General features: G+C 42.0%; 1 protein-coding gene across 1 annotated transcript in view; it reads left to right on the top strand.

The window, feature by feature from the left end:
• Positions 1 to 4,151: 4,151 nt before the first annotated feature.
• Positions 4,152 to 25,370, top strand: part of Abhd3 (abhydrolase domain containing 3, phospholipase) — a 51,260-nt gene continuing 30,041 nt past the window's right edge. The window contains exons 1-4 of the mRNA XM_042675248.1: positions 4,152 to 4,414; positions 4,962 to 5,125; positions 7,040 to 7,222; positions 24,024 to 24,069. Of these exons, the coding sequence (XP_042531182.1) occupies positions 4,268 to 4,414; positions 4,962 to 5,125; positions 7,040 to 7,222; positions 24,024 to 24,069 (540 nt within the window). The 5' untranslated portion in view covers positions 4,152 to 4,267. The remainder of the gene's footprint in view (positions 4,415 to 4,961; positions 5,126 to 7,039; positions 7,223 to 24,023; positions 24,070 to 25,370) is intronic.

Here is a 25,370-nt window from a genome sequence, read left to right as displayed (position 1 = left end):
GGCTTCTTACTTTTGACTATTGATTGAAAGCTTAAAAAGTTTAACTTATTTAAAATATTTTCATAATAGATACTTTGGTAGGCAAAAGATGAACCATTAAAAGCTTTAATCATTGAGTGGATTGTTGGACATTTTCTTTTGTTGTTTTCTATTAGTATACTACTGCTAGATAAAGGCTGGGAAGGTAGCTCCGTGGTAGAGCGCTTGCCTTGCATGCATGAGGCCCTGGATTCGATTCCTCAGCATCACATAAGCAAAAAGAAAAAAGCTAGAAGTGGCGCTGTGGCTCAAGTGGTAGAGCACTAGCCTTGAACTGAAGAGCTGAGGGACAGCGCCCAGGCCCAGAGTTCAGGCCCCACGACTGGACCCCCCCAAAAAAAGGAAAAAAAATTACCTTACACAAGTGGGGCACCAGTGGCTCACACCTGCAATCCTAGCTACTCAAGAAGCTGATATCCAAGGATTATTATGGTTCAAAGCCTGCCCAGGCAGGAAAGGCAGTGTCTTATCTCTAATTAACCACCAAAACGCTGTAAGTGGAGCTCTGGCTCAAGTGATAGACTTCTGTCCTTGAGCAAAAAAGCTCAGGGACAGTACCCAGGCCCTGAGTTCAAACCCCAGGACCAACACACACACACACACACGCACACACACACACACACACACTTACTACAAATTTAGCAGCTTAAAAGAACATGTTGTTATCTAACACTTTGTGGGTCAGAAATCCAGGCATAATTTATCTGGATATTATGCTCAGGGTGTCACAAGGCTGAAATCAGATTGTGTTCTCATCTGGAAGTCTGCTTGCAAGCTTGTCCAGGTTGTTGGCAGAATACACTTCTTGACAGATATAAGGCTAAGGTCTCTCCTCATAGTCACCTTTAGCTAGCACTCACCCACTGATCCTAGAGGCCACCTGCTCTGTGGCTCTCTGCTTAGAGTTCATGGCTGCTGGCTTCTTCAAGACAATCTCCTGCTCCCATCTCTTAAGATGGCAGTGTATCACAGAAGTGGTGACATCCATTCCTTTGTGATATTGTATTGGTTAGAATTAAATCACAGGTCCTCCTAGCACTCAAGAAGAAGGGCATCAGAAATCAATGGGGGTTTATCTGAACATGTGTCTACCACACAGTCTCTATGTAATTCTGATTTCTCCTTGAAATCAGAAAGCAATAAGGGAAAAAAGTTTTATGAGTATTATTATTTACCATTTTACAAGGACTAAAGGCTTTGCTTAGCTCTATTACTGCTGCTTAGCTTTCCAGGCTGTTGGGGTTTTTTTAATAATTAAAAAATAAGCATAGGGCTGGAGGTGCAGTTTGACTGAAAAGCACTTCCCTAACATATGTAAGGCTCTCAATTCAATTCCCAGAAACTCACACATACTGAGAGGGGGTGGGGAGAATATAAACAATGTGTTGTTGTAGTTTAAATATTCATATATAATTTAAGAAGACTTTTAAAATAACTATTTCCTCTTTTTATTTATTTGCTTATTTATGATCACAAAGCCAATAAGATTTTGGAATGCGACACTATAGTTGCTAAAACAAGTTTTGGAAAAATCTAGGGTAAACTCCAGCTCACTATTTGCTTAATTTGTTCTGCCCTTCCATTTCTGGATCCCTACACAGTTCCTCTTCTTTCAAAACTCTGCCTTCACAGGGCTCCATTGGCTCAGGCTGTGATCCTAGATACTTAGGAGGCTGAGATCTGAGAATCATGGTTCAAAGCTAGCCTAGGCAGAAAAGTCCCTATGACACTCATCTCCAATCAAAAACCGGAATTGGAGCTGTAGCTCAAAGTGATAGAACACTAGCCTTTAGGGGAAAAAAAAATAGAACTAAGGGACAGTTCCCAGGCCCTGAGTTCAAGCCCCACAAAAAAAAATTAAATTAAAATTAAAAACAAAAAGAAAACACCTCTGCCTTCTCTTTACTTCGGAGTTAATTCTCACCATATTAAGAGTTGTCAGATTACATAGGATTGGATTAGTTACTGGGGGAGCAGGGTGTTATAAGACCAACCCATGTATTTTTGTCTTCTTGTACAGCCTACTTGCCCTCTCACTGATACCATGGGATGGCAAAGTATGAGGTCCTTGCCAGATGCAACCAGCTTTCCCAAACATAAGCCAAACTACTTTTCTTTGTAAATTACCTATTCTCTACTACTCTGTTGTAGCAACGGAAAGTGGACTAAAATACTGGGTCTTGGCTCACATCTCTTTTAGGGATTCTTCTCTGATCTCCTTTAGACATCAGATTGTAGCTGTTGCAAGTTGTCCTGCCTTGTGCCTGAAAAGGATGTCTATATTCTAAAACCATGGAGTGAAGCTTAGAGGGAACCGTGGTTTAAAGGATCAGCTTCCTCCCTCCCTCCCTCCCTCCCTTCCTTCTTTCCTTCCTTCCTTCTTTTCTTTCTTGCTAGTCCTGGGGCTTGGACTTAGAGCCTGGGTGCTGTCCCTGAGCTTCTTTTGTTCAAGGCTATTGTTCTACCTATTAAGCCACAGCACCACTTTCCGCTTTTTTCTGCTTTCCAAACACAATTCTCTGGTTTTTCTAAACACAGCATCAATCCCAGGAGCCATTGACCCATGCCAACAATTAGCTACTCAGGAGACTGAGATCTGAGGATTTCTAATATATTTCTTTTCTATTTGCAAGAAGACCAAATTAGTTTGCCTCTGTTACTACTGCATCTCGTCCCTCCCACCCTGTTCCAAGCACTTTGATAATCACCACACATTGTAATTTAATTGCTTACCTTTTGCTATTATTAACTGCAAAGTCTGTCTTATTTATCATTGGCCTCTCAGTCTTAGTAAACACTCCAAAACAAACTGGTTGGGTGAGTGAATGCAACTCTGAGCTCTCATTTTCTGATCTATAAATTGATCGTCATAGTTCCACTTTAAAGGATTTAGTTGGTTGTGTTGGGAAGGAGTCATAATCCTTGTATCTGTAATTATTGTGTCTATAATTCTTTAGAATATAGACAGACTCCTTTTGTTTATTTGTTGTTTTTGTTTTTTTGTCAGTCGTGGGGCTTGAACTCAGGGCTTAGATGATGTCCCTGAGCTGTTTAGCTCAGGGCTACTAGTACTGTACTACTTTGCGACACAGTATGCCACTTTGAGTTTTCTAGTGGTTAATTGGAGATAAGAATCTCACAGACTTTCCTGCCCTAGCTGGCTTCGAACTTTCAGCTCTCAGACTCCAGAGTAACTAGGATTACAGGCGTGAGCCCCCAGCGCCTACCTGGACAGACTATTCACTATTTTGGACAGACCTTCACTATTTTGTCTGTTAAAGTCTTTCCACCCTTACTACCTTTGAGAGGAGGAGTTCAGGGCAACACATTGTCAAATCTTTTAACCTTTACAGATGCCTGTGACTTTTCTCATGTTTCCATAAATAAATCTAAGACAGTCTGTTTCATAAACGATTTCCTGTCTGTATACTAGGTAATTGGTATTAATTTCCATAGGTTCTCTCTACCTTGAAAACACTAATGAACCACATATAGGGTTTTAACACTATTGAATCCTGTTTCCTATTCTTGACCTTGCTTTATTTTCAGAATGACTAGGTCAGCTATCAAGAAGACTGGCACCAGGGATTCAGGGTCGAGTATGGCGATCCTTGCTAGTCGAGGTGTATAGGACGCTCATATTTTCCTCTTGGGTTGGGGAGGAGGGGAGATGCAGGACCCTTTTTCACTAGGTAGTGGGTTCGCCTACCCCATTTCCACCCCCCGCCCCAAATTCTGGAATGTGAGGCCCATTTCTCTTCCACCAGAGTCCACTGGCCCACCCCTAGTTCACCGAGACCCGTGGCAGGAACGATCAAGGTCAAGGTCACTGTGGCAGGTGCGGGCCGCGCACCTAGACCCGCACCGCCAGGTGTGTTTCCGAGGCCCACTCTAGGGGCCGATCCCTGCGGATTGGGACCCAGCCAGGGCCGCCCCCACCCACCCACCCACCCACCCACCCACCCGGGCCGTGGTCCGCCCGCCAGGCGAGGCCCGCGCGCTCCGGAGCTTCCTGAGTGGCTGAGGGCGGGGGCGGCTCCGGAAGGCCGGGGCGGAGCCGGCGGCGGGGGCGGCCCCGACCACGCCTCCTCCCCGGGCGCTCTCCTCAGCGGCGCGGGGTTGCGGACGCGGCGCTCCGCCCGGCAGGAGACGCTCCAGTCGAGGGTGAGCGCGCGCCGCCCCGGCTGGTGTCCGTCCTCGGCGCTCCGGGGCCGGGCAGCGCTGAGCCATGGACCTGCGGATGCTGTCCCGGGAGCTCTCGCTCTACCTGGAGCACCAAGTGCGGGTTGGCTTCTTCGGCTCTGGAGTGGGCTTATCCCTGATCCTCGGCTTCAGCGTCGCCTACGCCTGTTACTACCTGAGCAGCATTGCCAAGGTGAGCCGCGGAGCGGCGCGGGCGCCGAGGCGCAGGGCCCGGGCACCCCGGCCCCGGACGGTGGCGGTCCCCGGGGCGAGCCGAGAGGTCGGCGTCGGAGGGAGCCCGGAGGGCGCGCCTGGGAGAGCCGGCGACCGCTGACCGTCTGCCTGGGGGAGGGGGAAGGAATAGGGGGTCCCGGGTCCTCGCACCGCAGAGGGGACTTTGCCGATCTCCATGGGTTGGCGCTGCCCGGCAGGGCTGCCCAGCATGCTGGCTGGAGCGCTTTGGAGCGTGCTTCTCCCCGCTCCCCGGTGTGTGTGGTGGTGGTGGTGGCGGGGGGGGGGGGGGGGTGTTAAACCACGATGGAAGACTGTTGTGATGTTCATTCTTCTCATCAGTTCTTCCAGGAGATGTCATCGGTGGGATCGCGCACACCAGCGGGGTTTGGGAAGTGGGGGGGGGGGGGGAATGGGGGGCAAGTCAGCGCTGGTGTAACCGTGCTGGTTTAAGGTGGGAAGAAACTTGGTTCTACACCCTTCGTGAAATACTCGATTTTCCCCTTCAGAAACCCCAGTTAGTCACGGGAGGTGAGAGTTTCAGCCGCTTCCTCCAGGACCACTGCCCCGTGCTGACCGAAACGTATTACCCGACCGTCTGGTGCTGGGAGAGTCGAGGACAGACGCTGCTCAGACCTTTCATCACCTCCAAGCCTCCGGTGCACTACAGGAAGTAAGCAAATGTCCATTTTCAATCGTTTCCTTCAAAACGATCTCCAAAAGCATACTCACTCCCCAGTGCTCTGGTTATGAGAACCTGTGGTTTAGTAAGTCTGTAGCAGAACAGAAAGAGGAAGGGACGTGGGAGAGATGCCCCTCGCCCCGCCTCCATTCCAGCTGCAGAAAAATATTCAGATATTAACTTCCCCTTTTCTATCCCTCTACCCCAATGTATATATGGCTATTTCTAGAATGAGAGAAATGCCTGGAGTTACTGTTTTCCAATTCGTTGTGCATCTGTCCGTGAAGAACAAGATCCTTTCGTTGATATGCACTAAGTTGTTGATGCATAGCAGGTATTAGGGTAGGGGGTGAGAAAAATGTCAAACATTACTGATTTTTAGGGCTTCATATTGAACAGCAAATGGGTTCCTGATGATAATGTCCCTGGTGTTAGAGAGATCATCTGGAATATGTTATAGCAGGAGATATAAATGGTGCCTGTTGTTCATTTTCCTGAGTCATTGAGTGCTTTTGGAGTTTCTTTTGTTGCCGAAAACTTGCAGTGTTTGAGAAAAGTCTATTAAGCTCCTGGGTATGGTGTGAGAAGTATAATTGGAGAAACAAATATTATCCTATACTCAATGGGGGAAATTGCACTTTTGAGTCAAAAGAGCTAGAGCAATGATCAGATCAGGTTTTGGTGGGGGGGTTGTTTTGTTTTGTTTTTGTTTTTCAAATTTGGGTGCCTGTATTATGGCTTGGACTCAGGGTATGGGTATTGTCCCTTAGCTTTTTTTTTTTCTTTTTTTTACTGAGGGCTGACATTCTACCATTTAAGTCATAGCTCCACTTCCAGCTTTTTGGTAGTTAACTAGTGATAAGAGTCTCACAGACAATCTTCCCCCGGCAGACTTTGAACTCAGCCTTAATGAGTAGCTAGGATTACAGATGTAAGCCACTGACATTCAGCCCAGATCATCATTTTTCTTATTCATACTTTCTTGTTACTGAGTGACCTCAGTCAAATCAAGTAGGGGTTAAGTGCTAGATATTTTATGGTAATGTTGAGATGATTGAAGTAAATATTAGAATTGCTTCTCTCCTCCCCTCACCCCCCCCCTCCCATACTGGGGCTAGAACACAGAGCCTTGCATATGATGAGCAACTAAGTCACACCTTCAATGCAAATACTGAAGTGCTTTGAAGTTTATTTTTATATACTACCATTTACTGGGTCTGCTGGATAGTTGTTATGGTACTAATTTTTATAACATCTTTGTAATAAAATAAGTCATTAGGAGCCAGTGGCTCATATCTCTAATCCTAGCTACTCAGGAGTCTGAGATCTGAAGATCACAGTTCAAAGCCAGCTGAAAATTCTGTGAGATTCTTACATCCAATTAGCCTTCCAAAAGCTAGAATTGGGGTTGTGGCTCAGTGGTAAAAGGCTAGCTTTGAGCAAAAAAGGTCAAGGACCAGTGCCCAAGCCCAGGTTCAAACCCAGGACCAACACACACAAAGAAAAAAAAGTGGTATAGCTGGGCGCCGGTGGCTCACACCTGTAATCCTAACTACTCAGGAGGCTGAGATCTGAGATTGTGGTTCAAAGCCAGCCAGAGCAGGAAAGTCCGTTAGACTCTTTTATCTCCAATAAACCACTAGAAAACCGGAAGTGGTACTGTGGCTCAAACAGTAGAGTACTCGCCTTGAGCTGACGAGCTGAGGGGCAGCGCCCACACCCAGAGTTCAAGCCCCATGACCGACAAAAAGAAAAAAAAGTGTATAGTTGTGTGTGGTACTGAATGCTGAAGAAAATTATTTTGAGATGACTAAATGGTGTTATATGTTTCTAGAATTAAACACTAAAATTAAGACAGAACTTGCAACACTTAATAAGTAATGCCTATTGAATTGTTTCTTCCAGTGAACTTATTAAAACTGAAGATGGAGGGCAGATTTCACTGGACTGGTTTGATAATGATAACAGTACCCTTTATATGGATGCCAGCACCAGACCAACTATCTTGTTGTTGCCTGGCCTCACTGGAACAAGCAAGGAATCGTATATCCTTCATATGATCCATCTCAGTGAAGAATTAGGATACAGGTACAAGTGAAAGATCTTTTTCCATTTTTCATTTAACTCTTACTAAGTGAAATAATATATCTAGATGTGTGTTTCACAAATGCACAAGGGTTAAGCAATCCCTTACGTTATGGTTTTTTCCTTTGCTTAGCTTTTTTCCCCCCTATCTTTCAGAATGGTATGTAACTGAATCGTCACACAAAGAAATGACACTTAGCAGAGTAGGTACTCGGAAAGCTTAGGTTGAATGAGTAAATGAAATTAGAATCACTTGGAGAATTGATAGAGTGCCTGTCCTAGAGCACCCCCCCCCCCCCAGGTCTGAGAAACAGTAGGCTCCACTAGAGAGAGTGTTAGAGAGAACAGAAATTATTCCTGAGACAGTATACCTCAGTAGCTTTCCTGTCACATGCTGTATTTGTGACTTGCATTTGCTAATCTTGTGTTCCTGGCTCCCATTCCAACTGTGAAAATATTCAGAATCAGCTTGTAGGTCATCCTTATCACCTTCCAAAAGTGATCCACCTGATTTTGCAGGTGCACATAGCTAGTGTCAAGTTGATGCCACTGCATCATTATTCAACTTGGTCACCGGGTACAATTAAATTTTTCCAAGTGATTTAGCAGCTTTAAGTTTCGAGTTCCACTTTAGAATCTTAAATTAGGGTCATTGTAAGAGGTACTGCTTTTTTTCTGTGCTTTAGTCATTTTTAGTTGAGGATTATTATCATAATGGAACACTATTACTTGTCTTTAGCTTTATATCTTTGTTAAACTTGAAACCTTCATTTATGTAAAAATCTGATGAGATCTAATGATCTCAGAGTTGGTGCTCTACCACTTGAGCTCTATCTCCATTTCTGGCTTTTTCTGGCTAATTAGAGAGAAGATTCTCACTGACTGTTCTGCCCGGGATGACTTCAAACCTGCTAGGGTTACAGCTTAAGCCACCAGCCCTCAGCAATAAAAACATTTTGATATACAGAGGGGAATGCATAGTGAATTTAGTTTTAACAATTAACTCTTCCAGATGATGCCTATTCTATCCATAAAGTGACATTCTCTGGGAAATTATGATAGGATATTCCAGAATTATGGTGTTCCAGAGATATGCTAAGCAGTAGCAAGAATTTACCATTACTCTGTGTTTGAACACCATCCAGTTAGATATGAAGCTTGTTTTGAGTTTTGTACTAAAACTTAGTCATGCTCAGAAATTTCAGTTCATCAAGCCTTTTGTGGACTGGGAATGTGGCTTAGTGGTAGAGTGCTTGCCTACCACTCATGAAGACCTGTTTCTTTCCTTAGTGCCACATAAATAGAAAAGGCTGGAAGTGGCACTGTGGCTCAAGGAGTAGAGTGTTAGCCTTGAGCAAAATAAGCTCAGGGACAGTACCTAGGCCCTGAGTTCAAGCCTCAGGACTGGCAAAAAATAAACAAAGCATTTTGTACATATTTGAATTGCTAATTCTAGATATCTGCTTTTAAAAACAAGAACTCTCATGGTGTTGAGGGTCTGTAGCTGTAGTATAGTGACACTAAGTTTGAGCTCCAGAACCAAAACAACAACAACAAAACAAATAAGAGCAAATCTCGTTGAAACTTGAAGACTAAGTTTCTGAAGTCCTGAGGTTGCCAATGTGTGTGGCTTCTGTCCTTCACTTGCAAAATTTGCCAAATCTTATTTCCAAAGGCCATCATTACACTATGCTTCAAAGTAGTTGGAATATTTTTAGCTTCCCTGTAGGTTAAAATAATCTTTCTTCTATTGATTCAGAAATTTTTATTGAGGACACAGAATATAGAGAAGGCTCCCATTAAGATACAAGGAGTTTGAGAAGGAGGGAGAGGCTGGATCAGTTCATTGTCAGCAGCTTGGAGACCTACTCTGTTTGGGTTTAAGGAGTTCTAGCATTGAATCAGACTGGCCTTGCAAGAAGCACAATGTATGAATAAGCCATTGTCAGTAAAGTTGTCAGTGGCCTTTAGACCTAGCCCCTATTATTTGTAGCTACTAGGACTCTGAATCTAGGCCAGAGAGGCTGTATTAGTTAGCTTTTGCTGTACAACAAACCACCCCAACTTAGTGGCTTAACATATGTTGCACACATATATTAAAATATGTTGGGATATATTGCAAACAGGCATGGAAGTATAACAGTGAAATCCTCCTCTGTATAACTAATGTAAGTTAATTTTTTATAAAAGCTAACAACAACCACATCATACTCTGCTCACAATTGTGTGGGTTGGCAATTAGGGCTGAGCCTACTCAGCTGGATGGGACTTTGAGTCTTGACAGGGATCATTTGTGGTCAGCTGCCAGGATAGCTACTGGCTTAGGTTGGGGAAACTTGGCTGAGACAATTCTTTTTAGCTCTGAGTGATGTCTTAACTCACCATCGCACTCAAGCTGAGTTCATTTTGTGGCAGAGGTTCCAAGAGTGCAAAAGCAGAAAGGGGGTGACACTAATCAAGATGTAGCATTCATAAACTGCTTTGTTGAGTACAACTTCTTTGTACAACTACTTAAAGGTTTAAGTTTAAAAAAAAAAAATCAGAAGCTGCCAAGTTTCTTGGGGCCCAAACTAAGAACTCTCACAGTGTTGTTTCTATAGACTTCTACTGGTGGGCTGGGAAGGTGGCTCAGTGGTAGAGCGCTTGCCTTGCAGGCATGAGGCCCTGGGTTCGATTCCTCAGCACCACATAAGCAAAAAGAAAAAAAGCTAGAAGTGGCGCTGTGGCTCAAGTGGTAGAGTGCTAGCCTTGAGCTGAAGAGCTGAGGGACAGCGCTCAGGCCCAGAGTTCAGGCCCCATGACCGTAAAAATAATAATAATAATAATAATAATAGACTTCTACTGGTCAAAGCAAGTCAGATGGTCATTCCACAGTGGAGGAGAAGGGAAATAAGTCTGGTGCCAGAGGCTCATGCCCGTTATCCTAGCTACTCAGGAAGCAGAGAAATGAGGATTGAGATTCAGAAACAGTCTGGGGAGCGGGAATGGGGGGTGGCTGAGGAGGTGGGTCAGCGGTAGAGTGCTTGCCTTGCATGCATGAGGCCCTGGGTTCGATTCCTCAGCACTACATAAGCAGAAAAAGCCGGAAGTGGTGCTATGGCTCAAGTAGTAGAGTGCTAGCCTTGAGCTGAAGAGCTGAGAGATAGTGCCCAGGCCCAGAGTTCAGGCCCCACGACCGACTAAAAACAAAAACAGTCCAGGCAGGAAAGTTTGTAAGATTCTTATCTCCAATTACCCATCAAAAAGCTGGAAGTGGAGTTGTGGCTCAAGTGGTAGAGTGTTAGCCTTCCACAAAAAGGCTCAGGGACTGTGCCCAGGCCCTGAATTCAAGCCCCAGGATAGACATAATCATCATCGTCATCATAGAAAAACAGAGAGAGAGAGAAGGGAAATAGATTCTTTGATAGAAAGAGCTAGAAAACTTATGAAGGAGAGAGCACAGGTTGTTTCAAAGACAACTGAAGTGAAAAATAGACCTAGAAGTTTGGCTTAAGGCTGGATTGAATTGTAAGAAGGGAGAAAAAAAAAGATCTAAGTCATGAATACTATGGCAGGTGGTCTGGCAGGAATCAAGGCTTGTGAAAGGTTTTGTAATGTGGTGGAATGTACATGGGCTTTGGAGTCAGGTCCAGATTCACATGTTGGAATTACTACCTACGAAGTGATCCTGAGCAGTTGAGTTCTGCCATCACAGTTTTCTCACTTCAGAGGATTTAGTGCCTGGATGAAGTGAGTTATTAGAAAATATTTGTCTTCCTTCTCTTATCTTCTATTCTTTGATCAGAGTACGGCCATTGTTTTTGTAAGTTAGAAGAGATGTAAGCCTATACCTGTCTTTGTAGGAATGCATAAGTATTGTTATCCTATCTGTTACAATAGCAAGTTTCATAGACAGTATCAACATTCCTATAACAAAGTGGTGCATCTGCTCATCTGGCCCTAGTTATTATTACCTTCTTTAAAATTGGGTCATGAATGTTGTCAGGTCATCAGGGAATGGTTGATACTTTCCTGGTGAGATGATTTAGACAGTAGAGCAAATCTAACTCCCAGCAAATAGATACATAAGGGTTTATTGTAGGCATTAAGCATTTCTTTTCCATAGACAAGGAAACAGAACCGCAATATTTTTTCTTTTAAGGTGTATGAATTCAAAATTAATTATTAATAAGATGGTAACTAAGCTGAAAGTTGTAAAAGATAATTAGGAACAAAGGTGTTGTGAAGTAAGTCAAAGGTAAGTACAAGTACGTGGGGATATTTAGCCTGCCTACATGGACTGTCTTCACTGGGAGATGATGTCAGAATATTCTCTCTTGGCTAGACCTACTTCTAAGAGAGAAGATTGTGGAGCCAGAAAAATGCTTCCAAATGTATTAATCAATTAAATCATTTATTTCTAGAGTGTGAATAAAGTAAGAAAGGGCAGGAGGCCAGAAGTATGTTTAAAAGGAAACCCTTCAGGCCAGGCACTGGTGGCTCACACTTGTAATCCTAGCTACTCAAGAGACTGATATTTGAGGATCACAGTTCCAATTCAGCCTGAGCAGGAAAATCTGTAAGACTCTTGCCTCCAATTAACCACCAAAAAGCTGGAAGTAGAGCTGTGGCTCAAGAAGTAGAGTGATGTGGAGATGTGGCTCAAGTGGTAGAATGCTAACCTTGAGCAAAAGAGCTCAAGGGACAGTGCCCATACCCTGAGTTCAAGCCCCATGACCAACAAAAAAAGAAAGAAAGAAAGAAAGAAAGTAGAGCACTAACCTTGAGCACAAAAGTTTTTTTTTTAATGCCAAAAAAGAAAAGAAAAAGAAACTGAGATCAGGAGTTCGTGACCCAGCCTGAGTAACAGAGACACCCCAAAATAGGACTCCATTCATCACATACAGCCTAATAGGTTCTTTTTTTTACATACCTGAATGATATCCTATCTCCTTAAATTTTTGTCTTGATCTCTAATACGAAAACTACAATAAACAAGAAAAGTGGACTGGGAAGGTGGCTCAGTGGTAGAGTGCTTGCCTTTCATGCATGAGGCCCTGGGTTTGATTCCTCAGCACCACATAAGTAGAAGAATAAAGCAATAATTATGCCAAGTACCTGAACCATCTTTTACCTTGACCTTTTAAATTCATCTGCCATTATGTTCTGTCCCCAGCTAGTGTTAAAAAAGAGTGACCCATCCAGAATTATATAATAACAAGCTCATTGGAATCTAGGACAGTCATTAAGTATTTTGGTACTGTACAACATCAGGACCTATATTCCCAAGGTGCATACAGTCCAGTTACAGTGACTACAGCAGAAGTAGTGAAGTATATATTAGAAAAGACCAGGAATGGCTGCAAGTGACAGAAAAGGCAAAATGACAATGGCCCCAGAGCCACAAAAAGGAAAAAAGGGTAGTTCTACATCTTGTGGTTAAGTAAAATGGCCTCCGGAGCCCGTGACAAGTTGATAAATTTGACAGAGAAAGTTTAGAAACAGGATAGCCTTTGGAGAATTAGTTGAGATATTTTTCAACATTACAGACTTGCATTTCGAAAAAATGTCTTGCTCTCTTGTCATATTTTTTTTTTTTTTTGCTGGTCGTGGAGCTTGAACTCTGGGCCTGCACACTGTTCTGAGCTCTTCAGCTCAAGGCTAGCTACCACTTGAGCCATAGCACCCACTTCCAGCTTTTTCTGAGTATGTGGTGCTGAGGAATCGAACCCAGGTCCTCATGCATGCAAGGCAAGCACTCTACCACTGAGCCACCTTCCCAGCCCCTCTTGTCACATTTTCAAAACTAGAGAGCACTGTTTTTTCAGTATCATTTGACAAGATCAAGGTGTTTTGTTTATTTCAGGGCCTTCTTATTGATAACCAGGATGTCATTGTCCATTCTTTATATTTTTGAGAGAGACTCAAAGTAGATGATTTTAAGGTGGTTACAATTTGACTGCTTTAAATGTTTCTTTGCTTTTGAGTTTGGCATTTGGGCCTAGGAGGTTTTGTTTTGTTTTTTGTTTTTTTTTTTTAATTTTAATTTTAATTTTTTGTGAACATACTGTACAGAGGGGTTACAATTACATGGGCAAGATAATGAGAGTACATTTCTTATCAAGCATTGAAGCCTCCTCCTTTGTTTACCCTTTACATCCCTTCCCAGCCTCCCCCTACCCTTGTTTTTTTGTTGTTGTTGTTTTTTTGTTTTGTTTTGTTTTGCTGGTTGTGGAGTTTGAACTCGGCCTGGATGCTGTCTCTCAGCTCTTCAGCTCAAGGCTAGTGCCCTACCACTTGAGCCACAGCACCACTTCCCACTTTTTCTGCTTATGTGGTGCTGAGGAATCAGACCTGGGGCCTCACGCATGCAAGGCAAGCACTTTACCACTGAGCCACTTTCCCAGCCCTTTGTTTTGTTTTGTTTTTTTTTAATGGAAGGTTTTCTTGTTTGCTTGCTTGCTTGTTTTAAGAGGATGTAGCACCCATGTATATTATGGATTTTCTATGAAGATTAGTTTTTCCTGTGTTATATGAGGTGGATTGAGAGGTCATCTACAGATTCTCCCTGAGGAAGGAGGGATGAATGAGGTCCACACTAAGGAAAATGATAGAGTGCAATAAAAATTGGACTGGAGCCCAGCGCTGGTGGCTCAGGCCTGTAATCCCAGCTACTCAGGAGGCTGAGATCTGAGGATCGCTGTTCAAAGCCAGCCCAGGCAGGGAAGTCCAGGAGACTCATCTCCAATTAGCCACCAGAAAACTGGAAGTGGTGCTGTGGATCAAAGTGGTAGAGCACTAGCCTTGAGCTGAAGAACTGAGGGACAGTGCCCAGGTCGAGTTCAAGTCCTACAACCAACAAAAAAGAGTTGGATTTGGAGGCATGGCTCGAATGTTAGAGCACTGGCCTAGAAAACATTAGGCCTTAAATTCAAACCCCAATGCAAAAAAAAAAAAAAAGGCCAGATGCTGGTGGCTCATGCCTATAATCCTAGTTATTCAGCAGACTGAGATCTGAAGATTGAGGTTCATAGCCAGCATGGGCAAGAAAGTCTGTGAGACTCTTATCTCCAATTAGCCACCAGAAAACTGGAAGTGGAGCTGTGGCTAAAGTGGTGGAGCACTAGCCTTGAGCACAAAGAGGCTCAGAGATAGTGTCCAGGCCCTGAGTTCAAGCTCCATGACTGACCAAAAAAAAAAAAGTTTCTGACCCCTTTCCTCCACATTTTAAGCTGTATCTTAGGTAAGAAATTCCTTTAAATGGACATTCAGATATTTTTGTCTCTGTTATTCACGTTTGTTCTTTTTTTTTTTTTTTTTTTTTTGGGGTCCGGTCGTGGGGCCTGAAGTCTGGGCCTGGGCGCTGTCCCTCAGCTCTTCAGCTCAAGGCTAGCACTCTACCACTTGAGCCACAGCGCCACTTCTGGCTTTTTTCTTTTTTCTTATGTGGTGCTGAGAAATCGAACCCAGGGCCTCAGGCATGCAAGGCAAGTGCTCTACCACTGAGCCACCTTCCCAGCCCCTCACGTTTGTTCTTAAAATAATTTGTTTTTTGTTTTGTTTTGTTTTGTTTTGTCAGTCATGGGGCTTGAACTCAGGGCCTGGGCACTGTCCCTGAGCTTTTTTGCTCAAGGTTAGCACTCTACCACTTTGAGCCACAGTTTCACTTCCAGTTTCCAGGTAGTTAATTGCTTTTCTTACCCAGGCTGACTTTGAACTGTGATTCTTAGATTTAGGCCTCCTGAGTAGCTAGGATTACAGAGGTGAGCCACCAGTGCCCAACATATTTTGGCTTTTAAATATTGAGGAATAAGTCTGTAAAGTGATTGTTTGAGACTAGCTAGATTAAAGTATGTACACTAAAAGCAGTAGAGATTATTTAATGATGTTCTGGGTAAAGATATGGTGGACCTGACAAATGACCTCATGCTCTAGAAAATTCATACATAGATACTCTGCTGTAGAATGATACCCAAATTCACAACTTTCAGGCCAGCACTCTTATTATCAGAGTTGGCATGCCCATATGGAATACTCTGTGCTCAGAATCCCCATCTTCATTGGAAAAAAGAGACTTGTTATCATCATAACAGGGAAGAACAGTAAATAGGATAAATAAGTTTTTAAATCAGGTCTTCCTCTTCTCAGATCACATGTATTACCTCTATAGCCAGGAACAAATTATTCAATCTTTCTGCACTTCAGTTTTTCATCTGTAACAATACCTTACACCTCGAAGGACTTTGAGGATTGTGTGTATAATATATATTATATATTATATAATAGTGTATAATATATATTATATAATGCATATATATATGTATATATATATATATAAACATCAACTGGTACCTGGATAAATGACAAACATTTAAAACTATTGGCTCTGAAATCTGCAGGAGTAAATTAGGGCCAGTGTCCATTTTAAGGAAGAGCTTCACTATTCTAATCTGGTGAGTTCAAAACAAAGTACTTACTGTTTAGGCCCTATTGCCAAGAAGAAACCTCTCTAAGAATGTCTAGAGATAACAGTGGGCCTGGTCAGGAAATGGGTGATCCAGGAAGGAAATGCCTTGCCAAGGTAAGTAAGTGGCTGCTGGAATCTGCATCATCCTGTAATACATGTATCTTCCCGTTTCAGTTTCCAGCAGTGACTTGTGATATTGCTGTTAGCTATGAACACTCTGAATGTGGCACCCTCAGCTAGTTACACTGGGTAGTTAATATAATCTATGGAAAAATATTAGAGAGCCGGACTAGAATTCACACATGTGAACATCAGAAAGCAGCTAAGTAAATTCTAGAATCAGAGATAATGGAATGAAGAGGGTAGTTCTGGCAATGGTAAGAGATCACACTTTTAAAGATTATGAGTATGAGTATTTTTCCAGTCCTGGGGCTTGAACTCAGGGCCTGGGCACTGTCCCTCAGCTTCTTTTTGCTCAAGGCTAGCACATTCTACCACTTGAGCCACAGCACCACTTTCGGCTTCTGAGTATGTGGTGCTATGGAATCGAACCCAGGGATTCATGAATGCCAGGCAAGCACTCTACCACTAAGTCACATTCCCAGCCTGAAAGATTATTTCTTTTTTTGGTGGTGGTATTGGAATTTGAACCTAGAGCTTTGCACTTGCTAAGCAAATGCTCTATCACCTGAGCCATGCTCCCAACATGAAAGATTTTTTGGTTGCTTTTTTGTTCTTTTGACATAGAGTCTTGCTATTTAGCTCAGATTGGACTGGGTACTCCTGCCTTAGCCTCCCAAGTGCTGGAATTATAGGGCTCTACTGCCAAGCCTGGCTATTGAAAGGTGTAAGGTTTTCAATTTCTCAAGGATTTCTTGTATTTTTTTTTTCTCATGGCCACTTGTTTTGAAGTGTTATGCCTAAAAATTTGACTGCTTCAGGCTGGAACTGGTGGCTTATGCCTGTGTTCCTAGCTAGTTAGGAGGCTGAGATCCAAGGATCCCAGTTCAAAGCCAGTCTGGGAAGAAAAGACCATGTGATTCTTATCTCCAGTTAGCCAGCAAAAAGCCAGAAGTAAAGATGTGTTTCAAGTGGTAGACTACCAGCTTGAGCAAAACAGTTAAGGGACAGCACCCAAGTCCTTAGTTCAAAACCCCAGAACCAGCACAAATAGATGAATGAGTGAATGAATGAATAAATATTTTATTAAATATTAACTTATTACTTGCATGAAGTGATATAGTACCTTTCCTAGGTTCAACCCCTAGTATTAAAAAGGTAATTTACTGTCATAGATTCCATAGTATGTACTGTAAGTAGATTATCTTATTTGATATGTGCAAAACCCCAAGACACTTGTTTTGAGATAGAATCTCACTACCTAGCCCAGTCTGACCTTGAACTTGCCCACACATATTATTAGCTCAATTTTACCAACCAAAAGCAGAACTAACCTGGTTGTCTTGGTGAACACCTGTAATATAAACAAATATAAACAGACAGATGATTTGTCAGATATTGAGGACCAGTTTTTATCTAGAATTAAAGGCTTTTCCTCTGTCTTCTTCCTCAGACATTTCTTCCATTTTCCAACTGCCATAGTTGCCCCCAAAGTCTAGTTTTTAGGTTTTTTGTTTGTTTTTGTCAGTAATGGGGCTTGAATTCTGGGCCTGGGCACTGTCCCTCAGTTCTTCAGCTCAAGGCTAGTGCTCTATCACTTGAGCCACAGCACCACTTCCAGTTTTCTGGTGGTTTATTGGAGATAAGAGTCTCATGGACTTTTCTGCCTGGGCTGGCTTTGAACCAAGATCCTCAGATCTCAGCCTCCTGAGTAGCTAGGATTACAGGTGTGAACCTCCGGTGCCCGGATAGTTTTTAATTTTTCAGTTCTATGTGATTTAAAATTTCTCAGCCAAAAGTATAAACAAAAAGCTATAAAAATAGAAACTCACTTAATGCCTTTTTTTTTTTAAACAGTACCAGGGTTTGAACTCAGTATGTGCCTGTGCTTAGCTTGTTTGGTTGACACTCTAACATTTGAGCCATGCTTCCAGCCCTATTTTTGGTCGGTTGTGGAGCATGAACTAAGGGCCTGGGTGCTGTCCTTGAGCCTCTTTGTGCTCAAGGCTAGCGTTCTTACCATTTGAGCCATGGTACCATTTCCCATTTTTTGAGTGGTTAATTGGAGATCAGAGTTTCACAGGGACTTTTCTGCCTGAACTGGCTTCAAACTGCAATCCTCAGATCTCAGCCTCCTGAGTAGCTATAGGCTACTAGATTATAGGCTCATTATAATAGATTATAGGCTCATGCCTATAATCCTACACCTGGCTCCAGCACTACTTTTTGCTGGTCACTTTGGAGACATCATTTCATGGACTTTCTTGCTCATGTTGCATTTGAACTACAGTTCCTGGATCTCAACCTTTTGAGTAACTAGGGTTGCAGGTGTAAGTCACTGGCACCCAACTTCCAATGTCATTTTCTTTCTAGCATTAACTTCCTTTCAGTTTCTGCCTGCATTTTTGTTGTTGTTCTCTATTGCTTTACTATTTTGTGGAGAGTTTATGGCCATTATTACCTGTAGGTGAGTGTAACAGAATCTAGCTTGACATTCCTAGAAGCAGAATTCCTTGCCATCTGTTCTTAGCCTTGCACTTAAAGCCCTATGTCTATTTCGGTTCTAACCTATTTCCTGTCGTTCCTTTCTGTCATTATGCTTTGTGCAGCCATATTTCAACAAAGATGATCTGTTTTTTCCATACCTGAGAACATTGTGCATGGTCTCACATTTATCTTTGCACATATTGAGCCCTCCACATAGATTCCCATACTTTCCTCCAGCTGAAATCTTTACCATTGTTTTCAAGTCTTAGCATAAAACATATCTACCTTTTGTATGAAAACCTTTCCTAATCAACTATGCCTGTTATGATCTCACAGGGCTTTTTTTTATCCATATCATTCACTGGACATTGAATCCTGTACTGGATGGTGATATTATATTTGTTGTTGCTCATCTGAAAATATGGTACATAGCTTATAAGTTTAATGATCTGGGGGCTAGAGACATAGCTCAAGTGGTAGAGGACTTGTCTAACATGCCTGAGGCCTTGAGTTCAATCCCCAGGGAGACACACACACACACACACACACACACACACACACACACACACACACACACACACACACACACACACACACACACACACACACACACACACACACACACACACACACCAGTCTAGCTATATGGTACTATCCTTGAGGTCAGAAACTTTATATTGTTATTTTCTTTCTCTACTACAGTCGGTAGCTTGAGCCTTTAGTTCAGTAAATACTCTGTTTAATGAAGTTTTGGATAAACGAGTATCATTTTAATATTACTATTCATGTGAAATGTTTACAACTTGATCTGTCAAGCAGTAGGCAGTAATTCACTTTGTTGTTATTTGAGATCAGTGCAGTGTGAATAGCTGACCCTAAAGCTTCCTCTTATTCCATTCTTTAATGATTACTATTTCTATATTTAGACTCTAAGTCTTGGAGAGCTTAGAACTGGAAGAAATTTAAGGCTGTCAGAAAAAAAAACTCTTTATCTTGCATATTTGGAAATGAGACCTAGAAAGGTACCTATTACTCTTACTCTTTCTTTACTGCTTTTCCTAGGTTCCCAAGCCCAGAATCTGCCCTGTGTGTTTAGTAGGAAAGACCATGTGTGTAGACCCTGAGTAGAGTCAAGGCTTTCTGGTCCTCCCCACCTTAACAGCCAAGGGGAAGTTTTGCTCCAAAGAACACCTGGCAATATCTGAAAAGGTTGCTTTTGGCTTTGGTTTTCAGTGGTAGGAATTAAACCAGGGCTTAATGTTAGACAAGTGTCTTCCTCTGAGTTACATCCCCATCCCTGGATATATTTTTGATTGACATGCCTGGGATAGGTTTTGCTGACTTACAGTTGTTAGAAGCCAGAGATACCATCAGACATCCTATAACATAAAGGACAGCCCTACTACAAAGAATTATTGGGTCTGAAATGTCTTTAATGCTAAAGACTGAGAAACCCTGTGTTATAATAGCTCTCTGCCTTTTACTTAACCTTCATCAGAGGAAACTCATCTGCTTCGCTGGTATATTCGTCTATGTTGTGTTATTCTAATGAAATAACATTGTGTTATGCTAATGAAATAAAGGTAGGTATCTGTAGAGAAAAAAAAATTTATTTTGATTTTTATAGTTCTGAAGGCCCAAAGTCTATGGGCCATGTCTGCTGATGACTTCATGTTCAGAGTCCCAAGGTGGCTCAGAGCATCACATGGTAAGAGATAAGTAGTGTGTATCACATGAGCATCCTGGTCCCTTTCATCTTTTTTTTTCTGATTTTAGGTCTTGAACTCAGGGCCTGGGAGCTGTCCTTGAGCTTTTGTGCTCAAAACTAGTACTCTATCACTTGAGCCACAGCTTCACTTCCAGTTTTTTGTTTTTTGGGGTTTTTTTTTTTTTTTTTTTTGGTGGTTAATTGGAGATAAGGGTTTCTGGCTTTGAATTGCGATCCTCAGATCTCAGCCTCCTGAGTAACTAGGCTTATAGGCATGAGTCACCAGCACCCAGCTCTTTGCTTCTTATAAAACCACCATTATTCTATAATGGGATCTCTATTCTGGGGACCTTACTTAATCCCAATTATGCCCCTCCACAAAGATCTCACTTATAAACATTATAATTGGATTAAGTTTCCAGTCTCTTAATTCCTACTTTGTAGTGGGAATTAAATTTCAACAGTGGAATCCCTATGGGATACTGAGACCACAGCACCTGGATTCCATCTTCTCTTGTCCCAGAAAGTTCCTTACACTGATTTATTCTCTTATTTGCCATTTCTTGTTTCTATTTTCTTTGTTTTGAGAAGAATATTTAAGTAGTTACAAATATGTTGGAAAAATGAGTTTAGCTGACTAATTTTCCTCATACAGAGACACCATTTAAATAAGATAAGCTGCAGAAACTGGAGAGTTGTTAACAGAGGGTTTTTCATGCCTGAAGAATAGTAGTTTGTGGGATTGTGTGTGTGTGTGTATGTGTGTGTGTGTGTGCACACGCACGTGCACTCATGCATATATGTGTGTGATAGTATTGGGGCTTGAATCGGGGCATGAGCACTGTTTTTTAAGTCTTACTCAAGGCTGGCACTCTACCACGTGAGCCCCAACTCCACTTCAAGCTTTTTGCTGGTTAATTGGGGATAAGAGTCTCATGGACTCTCCTGCCCAGTCTGGCTTTGAACAGGAATCTTCAAATTTCACCCTCTTGAGGAACTAGGATTATAGGCAGGAGATAGCACCTGACTGAAAAATAATAACTTCACAAGCAGCTCCTTAGCTTAATGTGTAATGTGTTCCCTGATGACTATCAGTGTAGCAAAGGAGTTAAGTGAGAAAAATGGAGGACAGAATGGCAGCTTATTCTGCTGTCTTCTGTGGCTGCTTGGCTCTTCCCTCTTTCTCCCTTATCCTTCTGCTCCCAAGGCTAGAAGTAGCAATGACTGCCATGGATTAAACATTCTTGGGACCAAAGTTAGGTGGAGAGGTCAGTTTGGCTCCTCCTCTAGCAAAAGATGACCAGAGCTGTCATCCACTTTCAACATTGCCTGCAGGAAAGTGCAGATATCTTAGTCTGCACTTTGGAAGCAAATCCCAGGTGTACTGACTGCTTTTCTATGAGCGTGCAGATTTTCTTTTCTTTTCCCTGTCTACTTCCAAGGCCTTTTCTCGGTGTCAGTCACATGGTAGCATCTTGCTTAAGAAGCTATTTTATCTTTTCTTAAATGTTTGATCTCTAAAAGTGACGCCTTTCTGAATAGGAGTCTCAGCATTCAAGGTCACAGTTCCTGTGTGACTTAGGGGCTTGAGCAAATGAATATAAATGGTCAACCCAAGTTTTATTTATTTCTAGTCTATTTTTCTTTTCTTAGAAAGAAAGTGAAAGTAAAAAATAAAGGGGGAAAAAAGTAACAGCCAAGAATGATACTATGGTACCTGTGATCTTAGCTATTTAGGGGGCTGAAGCTTGAGCTCAGAATCTTAGGACCAGCCTGGAAGACATAGTGAGACCTTGTCCTTTTTTTGCATGTATTTATAACATATTAAAGGTTTCTCCTATGTAAGTCAAATAAAATGTATCTCCTAGTTTCCCCCTCCTCCAAATTGGATATCTAAGATTTTGGGACCATTTCTCTTCTTTTAGACCACAGCTGAAAAAGTAATAATAATCTCCAATAGTGAAACAGTTAATAAACACACCAAAAAAATGAAAGTAAAACAATTTGTTTTGGGAGAGTGCATACTAAAGGGAAAAGGGTGATTGATGTGGGCAAAGTATTTGCATGTGTGAAAATAGAATTTTATGGGTCTGGGAATGTGGCTTAGTGGTAGAGTGTTTGCCTAGCATGCATGAAGACTCAGTACCACATAAACAGAAAAATCTGGAAGTGGTGATGTGGCTCAAGTGGTAGAGTACTAACCTTTAGCAAAAGAAGCTCAGGGACAGTACCCAGGCCCTGAGTTCAAGCCCCAGCACCGGCAAGAAGAAAAGAAAAGAAAAAAATAGAATTATGAAATATTGAAATTGTTTTAAGAACTGGGGAGGGGCGTAAGGGAGAGTGACAGAGGGATGAGTTTGAATGGGATGTTTTGTATATATGTGTGGAAATGTCACAATGAAACCCCTCTTGTATAATTAATACATACTAATTTTAGAAATCCCATATGGGGTTTTAGATGCAAGTATTTTTCTGCAAAAATATATCTTGAGGGCTGGGAAGGTGGCTTAGTGGTAGAGTGCTTGCCTAGCAGGTATGAAGCCCTGGGTTCGATTCCTCAGTACCACATACACAGAAAAAGCCAGAAGTGACACTGTGGCTCAAGGGGTAGAAGAGCACTAGCCTTGAGCAAAAGCAGCTCAGGGACAGTAGCCAGGCCCTGAGTTCAAGTTGCAGGACTGGCAAAAAAAAAGTGGTGTGTGTGTGTGTGTGTGTGTGTGTATTGAATAGCACCTTGTAGATACTTGGGAGGATGAGATTAGAAGAATTGCAGTTCAAGGGCATCCTGGGCATCCACTTCTCAAACAATAGCCAAGCTCAGTGGCATGAACCTTTATCTCAACTACTTGGGAGGCTGAGATCAGACAGATCTTGGTTCCAGGCCAGCCTAGGTAGAAAAATCTGTGAGACTCCATGTCTGTGGAAGAAGCTGGGCATTGTGGTACCTGCCTGTCATTCTAGCCAAGATGGGAAATGTAAAATAGGCAAAGTGAAGTCCAGGTGTGGGCCTGGGCAAAAAATGAGACCCTATGTCAAAAATAACCAGTGTAGCACCAGAAACCAATGTCTCAAATTTATAATCATAGCTACTCAGGAGGCTGAGATCTGTGAACAAAGGTTCAAAGTTAGCCTAGGCAACAAATCTGAGACATTGATCTCCAAATAACAAGCAAAAAGCCCAAAGTGGAGGTGCATCTCAAGTGGTAGAGCACTAGCTGCACGTGGAAAAAGTAGAACCAGTTCAAGGCCCTGGATTCAAGCCTCAGTACTGGCACAAAAATAAATAAATAAATGCATACATACAAAACCATTGCAACAAATGCCAGAATCATGGTTCTGCAACAGAGCACTTGCCTACCAAGAAGGAAGCCTTGACTTCAAACTCCAGTATTGAAAAAAAAAAAAAGAGAGAGAAACCTTTGAGTTCTAGATGGCCCTCATTGATTGGATAAGTAAATTTAAAGAAAAGTGATTTTGTTTGTTTGATTGTGTTTATGCCAGTATTGGAGTTTAAACTCAGAGTCTCATGCCCACAGCTTTACTTCTGGCTTTTTGGTGATTAATGGCAGACAAGAGTCTTGTAGACTTCTCTGCTGGGTTGGCTTCAAACCACTATCTTCAGATCTCAGACTCTTGAGTAGATAGGATTATAGATGTGAGTCACCAATACCTGGCACAGTACTTTTTAAGTAGCAAATGGGTCATAAATATGGAAAAAGGTTCTGTGTAAGGAAGGATCAGAAGAAAGGGTAAATACACACACACACACACACACACACACACACACACACATACACACACACACACATGAAAATAGCTTAATGAAATTCAGTAAACAGTGGAAAAGAAGGGAGGAGGAAGGAGAGGAATGGAATATAATGGGAAGGTAGACATGTTCTAAGTACACTGTGTATGTGTGGAATTATCAATGAAACCTGTCATATCATTAATGAATGCTAGTTCAAAATTTAAATTAAATTTTTAAAAAGTATATCATGATCAGAAATCATGTATACATATAATGTTTCCTGATTTCTTTTTAGATGTGTGGTTTTTAACAACAGAGGAGTAGCAGGAGAAAGTCTCTTGGTAAGTAAATTTAAAAGAATTTTTAAGGTTTTAAGAAATTTAAAAGAATAATTTCCAGGGGCTGGGAAGATGGCTCAGTGGTAGAGTGCTTGCTTCACATACATGAGGCCCTGGGTTCAATTCCTCAGCACCACATAAACAAAAGGCCAGAAGTAGCACTGTAGCTCAAGTGATAGAGTGCTAACCTTAAGCTGAAGAGCTCAGGGACAGCGCCCAGGCCTATATTTCAAGCCCCATGACCGACCAAAAAAAGAATAATTTTCATATTTTTTGCTTTCTTCTTTTCTTAGTGCTAGTACTGGGGTTTGAACTCAAGGCCTGGGTGCTATCCCTGAGTTTTTATGCTCAAGGCTGGTGCCCTAACACTTGAACCACAGCTGAACTTCCAGCTTTTTGGTGGTTAGTTGAAGATAGAAGTCTCATGGACTTTCCTGCCCTGGGTGACATTGAACTGAAATCATCAGATCTCAGTCTCCTGAGTAGCTATGATTATAGGGATGAGCTATCAGAGCCCAGCTAATTTCCAGTTTTATACTAAAAGCATATTCTTTTAAATTTAAGATAGTTGTTTATGCAAAAATTGTTTATGCAAAATATTTTATGCAAGTTCATGGTATACAAATACAAAAAAGGAAATTTTCAAGACACACAATTATACACTATTAAATCTGTGTTAATGAGGATGTTATGAATATATGTAATACATCAGTAGATACAAATTTACATTACTTTTAATACAAATGCATTTTAAATTATTATTTTTGTTATGTTTACGGAGTTGTATAATGGAGTTACCATTCAACAAATCAGTTTATAAATACAGTGTATGCTGATCCATGGCACCCCTTTCATCACATTGTTTTTAATTGAAAAACAATCAGGCTGGGTGCCAGTGGCTCACACCTGTCATCCTAGCTACTCAGGAGGCTGGGATCTGAGGATCACGGATCACGGTTCAAAGCCAGCCCAGGCAGGAAAGTCCATGAGACTCTTACCTCCAATTAACCACCAGAAAACCAGACATGGCTCTGTGGCTCAAGTGGTAGAGTGTTTGGCTTGAGCTGAAGAGCTCAGGGACAGTGTCCAGGCCCAGAGTTCAAGCCCCATGACTGACACACAAAAATAAGTCAGGTAAAAATAACAATAAGCCAGATAATGAGTACATTTCTTTTTGAACATTGTTACTCCTTCCCTCTCTCCCAGTTTTTTCCTCCCGTCTCTACCACAAGTTGTATAATTCATTTAAGCCTTCTTTATTTTTTTTCTTTTTTGTCAGTACCAAAGTTTGAACTCAGAGCCTT

The sequence above is a fragment of the Dipodomys spectabilis genome, unplaced genomic scaffold (assembly GCF_019054845.1).
Source record: "Dipodomys spectabilis isolate Male_0828 unplaced genomic scaffold, ASM1905484v1 ptg000024l, whole genome shotgun sequence".
Lineage (NCBI taxonomy): Eukaryota > Metazoa > Chordata > Mammalia > Rodentia > Heteromyidae > Dipodomys > Dipodomys spectabilis.
This window is presented reverse-complemented; position numbering and strand designations above follow the sequence as displayed.